Source organism: Octopus bimaculoides, chromosome 7, assembly GCF_001194135.2.
Source record: "Octopus bimaculoides isolate UCB-OBI-ISO-001 chromosome 7, ASM119413v2, whole genome shotgun sequence".
NCBI lineage: Eukaryota > Metazoa > Mollusca > Cephalopoda > Octopoda > Octopodidae > Octopus > Octopus bimaculoides.
In genome coordinates, this window is record NC_068987.1 from 109,856,589 (window position 1) to 109,862,385 (window position 5,797).

At 41.3% G+C, this 5,797-nt stretch overlaps 1 protein-coding gene across 1 annotated transcript in view; it reads right to left on the minus strand.

The window, feature by feature from the left end:
• LOC106872611 (protein dachsous) overlaps positions 1–5,797 on the minus strand; it is a 42,284-nt gene that overhangs the window by 13,662 nt on the left and 22,825 nt on the right. Inside the window, exons 11-14 of the mRNA XM_014919650.2 lie at positions 4,739–5,151; positions 4,134–4,346; positions 2,689–2,900; positions 1,141–1,426 (exon numbers count right to left, since the gene is read on the minus strand). Coding sequence (XP_014775136.1) covers positions 1,141–1,426; positions 2,689–2,900; positions 4,134–4,346; positions 4,739–5,151 — 1,124 coding nt within the window. The remainder of the gene's footprint in view (positions 1–1,140; positions 1,427–2,688; positions 2,901–4,133; positions 4,347–4,738; positions 5,152–5,797) is intronic.

Below are 5,797 nucleotides of genomic sequence, written 5' to 3' on the forward strand. Positions count from 1 at the left end.
TATATATATATATATATATATATATATATATATATATATATATGTGTGTGTGTGTGTTTGTGTTTGTCCCCCCAACATCGCTTGGGAACCGGTGTTGGTGTATTTGTGTACCCGTAACTTAGCAGTTTGGCAAAAGTGACCAATAGAATAAATACTGGGCTTGCAAAGGGTGGGTCCTAGGGTCAATTTACTCGACTAAATGTGGTGCTCCAGCATGGCCGCAGTCAAATGACTGAAACAAGTAAAAGAGTAAATTATATACACCCAGCCACACATGGAAAACTGATGTATGATCATGATGATGTGCAAGTGTGTATGACAACAGGATTAGAATGTTTATCTTTATCATCATTGAACATCCATGTTCCATGCTGGCATGGGTTGGCAGGATCCAATGCATTCTAGGAGTGCATTGTGCTCCAATGTCTACTTTGACATTGTTTAATGATTAATTTAACCCAGACTCCTGCCTCAAAACAGACAAAAAAATGTGGGGGAGTTTTTTTGGGGGGGCTGCTGTAGTTGTAAATAAAACTGCCAGAAATAGAAAAAGATAGCTGGAAAGCACTTGATCATAAATCTGATAGGTCAGGGGAAACTCAGGATTGATAATAATAATAATAATCACCATCACCATCATCATTTAACGTCCGCTTTCCATGCTAGCATGGGTTGGATGATTTGACTGAGGACTGGTGAACCAGATGGCTACATCAGGCTCCAATCTGATCTGGCAGAGTTTCTACAGCTGGATGCCCTTCCTAATGCCAACCACTCCGAGAGTGTAGTGGGTGCTTTTATATGCCACTGGCACGAAGGCCAGTCAGGCGAATAATAATAATAATAATAATCATAATAATAATAATCCTTTCTACTGGAAGTACAAGGCCTTAAATTCAGGGGAAGGGATTAAGTTGATTACATCGACCCCAGTATGTAACTGATACTAATTTATTGACCCCCAAAAGACGAAAAGCAAATTCAGCCTTGGTGGAATTTGAGCTCAGAATGTAACAGCAAATGAAATACCATTAAGCATTTCGCCAAGCATGCTAGAAGAAGAAGAAGAAGAAAAAGAAGAAGAAGAGCCATAGCAACAGCAGCAGTAAAAATACACAGTAAAGATGGAAAGCTACTTACCTTCTGGAATACTAAGAGGCTTAAGCCTGGGCAACACCGGAGTATTATCATTCTTGTCTACGACGGTGATCTGTACGATACAAGTAGAAGACATGTAGTTGCGGCCATTATCATCTGCTTCAATTTTCAATTGGTAAGAGGAATAGATCTCACGGTCCAGTGAAGGACTGGTGGTTGTAATTACACCAGTTGATCGATTGATGTGGAACACACCGTCTTTGTCCCCACTTATAATGCTGTATCTTATCTGACTGTTACGACCCGCATCACTGTCACTGGCAACCACCTGAAATAGACAGAAGGTTCCTCATATTACTGAAGTCTTCAAATGTGTGTGTGTGTATGAATTATGTGTGCATATAGGTGGAAGCATAGCTGTGTGGCAACCTGACCAAGTGTCTTCTGCTATGGCCTTGGACTGACCATAGCCTTGTGAGTCAATCTGGCAGATGGAAACTGAAAGGAGCCTGTTGTATATGAGTGTGTGTGTGTGAAATAGATGAAGTAGCTCTCATTGTGACAAAAAGGGCCCTAATTTCTTGGGAACCATAAAGACCAAAAACAATCTCAGAAACTTTTACTTGCTTATTCTCTCTCATACCACAACACACACACACACACACCATAAACCCTAGGATCTGTTAGAAAAGTTCTGCATGGGACTTTGAAGAGGACATAAAAGGAATATTGGTATAAAATTTTTGGCAGAAGGCCAGAAATTTTTTTTGTGGGGCGAGGGTGGATAAATCAGTTTACATCGACCCTATTGCTCAAATGGTATTTATTTTATTGATCTTGAAAGGACGAAAGGAAAAGTTGACCTCGACGGAATTTGAACTCAGAACATGAAGATGGACGAAATGGTGCTAAGCATTTTGTCCGGCATGCTAACGTTTCAGCCAGCTTGCTGCCTAAATATAGGAGAAATAATGGTTTCAAATTTTGACACAAGGCCAGCAATTTTGGGGGAGGGAGCAAATTGATTATATTGACCTCCAGTACTCAGCTGGTACTTATTTTATTGACCCTGAAAGGATGAAAAGTCAAAGTTGACCTCGATGGAATGAAATGCTTCTAAGTATTCTACCCAACATGTTAACAGTTCTGCCAGATAACCCACCTAAACATAAAGTAAAAGACCCCCTTCGGCCATGACTGACCATCGGACTGCACCTAGAAAGTTACCCTCTGAGGCACAAGCCTGGGCAAGGTTGTTTTCACAGAAGACCAGCAATCGCCCATGCATACCAGCCTCCCCTCTCTGTGCCACTGATGTTATCCAAGGAAAAAGCAAAGAGGTCGAAGCTTGGCACCAGTGACATCACAACTCTTTTCTACAGCTGAGTGAACTGGAGCAACGTGAAATAAAGCATCTTCCTCAAGAGGACAACACACTGCCCGGTCTAGTGATTGAACACACTATCTCATGACTGTGAGCCTGACACTCTAACCACTGAGCCATGTGCCTTCACAGCCATTTAAACCTAAGGCTAACACATAAAACACAAGTTCATATCATGGCAGCAACCACTAACACCAAATACCAACCTTTGTAATGAGAGTATTCCGCTTATCATTCTCCCAGACGTACGAGACATAGTGTTGTTGGGTGAACACAGGTGGATGGTCATTTTTATCAATGACAGCTATGTTCACCGAGGCATAAGCTCGTTCACTGCCCTTCTTGGCCATCACAATCAGGCGTATTTTGGACACAGTCTCGTAGTCTAGTTTATCAGGGTTCTGCACACTTATCTCACCTGAAATTACAAAACAGATAAAAATTGAATAACCATATAAATAATAGATATATATATATATATATAATATAATAAACAACATCATTATTATTGTTAGTAATGCGTTAGAGCATGTATGTGTGTGTGTGAGGTGGTGAGGCAAGACCTTCGAACACTGGGCCTCACCGAGGTGATGACTTCTGACCGAGACCTTTGGAAATATGCTGTGCGTGAGAAGACCCGGCAAGCCAAGTGAGATCTAAATCCAAGGCCTCTGCCAGGGGTGTAGCCAGCCCACTTATGCGTACCTTTCCTTCATTGGACATGAAACTCAGCTTGCGAAGACTTATTGGGGCAAGCGAAAGCTAAATCGTGATGGCACCTGTGCCCAGCATCACCTTTCTGGCACTTGTGCCTGCAGCATGTGTAAAGACTTTCGAGCGAGATCGTTGCCAGTGCCCCTGGACTGGCTCTTGTGCGGGTGGCACATAAAATACACCATTTTGAGCGTGGCCATTGTCAGTACCGCCTGACTGGCCTTCGTGCCAGTGGCACGTAAAAGCACCCACTACACTCTCGGAGTGGTTGGCATTAGGAAGGGCATCCAGCTGTAGAAACTCTGCCAAATCAGATTGAAGCCTGGTGTAGCCATCTGGTTCGCCAGTCCTCAGTCAAATCGTCCAACCCATGCTAGCATGGAAAGCGGACATTAAACGATGATGATGATGATGATGTGTGGCTATGTGGTAAGTAGCTTGCTTCCCAACCATATGGTTCCGGGTTTAGTCTCACTGTGTGGTACCTAGGGCAAGTGTCTTCTATAGCCTTGTGCCAACCAAAGCCTTGAGAGTGGATTTGGTAGACGGAAACTAAAAGAAACCTGTCGTATATATGTGTGTATATATATATATAAATATATATATATATATATATATATATATATATATATATATATATATATATATATATATATATATATATATATATATATATATATGTATGTATGTATATATGTATGTGTGTATGTATGTGCGTGTGTGTATATGCTTGCGTGTCTGTGTTTACGTCCCCGTCACTTAGTGGTTTGACAAAAGAGACCAATAGAATAAGTATTAGGCTTACAAAGAATAAGTACTAAGGGCAAATTGCTTGTCTAGACCCTTCAAGGTGGTACCCCAGCATGGTCGCAGTCCAAAAAACTAGAACAAGTAAAAGGAAGATATATATAACATATATGTAAGCATGCATACTGACCACTTCTATTATTCAAATGAAATATCACATCCTCGTTACCACTAATGAAGTAGTAATTAACAGAAGAGTCAACTTGTTTCTTGTAAGTGGCAGTAATATTCTGGATTGAAAGGCCTTTTCTGCTGTTTTCTTCTACTGGTGTGTAATATGTCTTTTTCACAAAGTGTAAATTGTTATCTAGTCCTGGAAGGCCGACAGTGATCTCCAATACCGCTGAAAAAATGGAAAAGAACAATTATTAATAAATAAATAAATAATTATTTTTGTATTTCGGAATGGTCTTTTTTTTTTTGTTTTGCCAAATAAACACATGCACTATATGTTTTTTTCACTCGTTTATTAGTGGCATTGCCAGTTCCGCCTGACTGGCCTTCGTGCCGGTGGCATGTAAAAGCACCCACTACACTCTCAGAGTGGCGTTAGGAAGGGCATCCAGCTGTAGAAACTCTGCCAAATCAGATTGGAACCTGGTGTAGCCATCTGGTTTCACCAGTCCTCAGTCAAATTGTCCAACCCATGCTAGCATGGAAAGCGGACATTAAACGATGATATATATATATATATATACACACATTACTGTTCTTATAAATTGCTTGTTTACTTACCGGCAGAACTAAGGCGGGGACCTCCGTTATCTGTGGCAATAACTTGTAAAAAGTAACGATTGGTATCCTTCTTGCTAAGACGTCGCTTTGTGCGAATAACTCCAGAGTTGGAGCTAATCCGAAAGAGATCCTGGCTAGATGGATCTGACATTGGACCAAACGTGTAACTTATCACTTGGTTGCGACCTATGTCGTTGTCCGTAGCTTCGACGTTGAAAATAGACTGGTCAGCCCCGACGTTGTCCGATACCGTTTTGCGGAATGGTTCTGTCGGGAAAGCCGGTCTGTTGTCATTCACGTCATCTATTAATACTTCAACAGGTACTCTGGCAGTGTGGGGATTCTCATAAAGGCTGCCATCAGTAGCAACAACCACAAAATTGTAGACGCTTCTTTTTTCACGATCAAAGTATCTGCAAATAAAAGGAAAGAAAAAGATCAAATAAAATAAAATAAAATAAACAATTCTGTCTACTATGGGCATAAGGCCTGAACTTTTGGAGGAAGGGGCTAATCAATTACATTGACCCCATTTCTCAATTGGGCCTTATTTTACTGACCCCAATGCCAAATCAGACTGAGGTCTGGTGCAGCCCCTCAGCTTACCAACCCTAGTCAAACTGTCCAACCCATGCCAACATGGACAACGGACATTAAATGATGATCTACCAAATCCACTCACAAAGTTTTGGTCGATCTAGGGTTGTAGAAGAAATTTGCACAAGGAGCCATGCAGTGGGACTGAACCCAAGACCATGTGGTAGGGAAGCAAGATTTTTAACCACACAACAATAAAAACATAACTACGGGTGCTTCTGGAGGTTCTGAGATGAAACCACTACAAGAATGGAGATCTTGGAAGTTGGTTGAATGTTATAGAAAATGGTTTGACATAGGGTTGCTTCTAGGTAAACTGAACACACTGGAAAATGGTTGGCATTAAGAAGGGCATCCAGCTGTAAAAACCATGCCAAAACAGACCTCCTTGGTGTTAGTTCTATAGAAAAGGGCACTCTGTCCACTTTGTAAGGTGACTGGCATGAGGAAGGGTATCCAGCT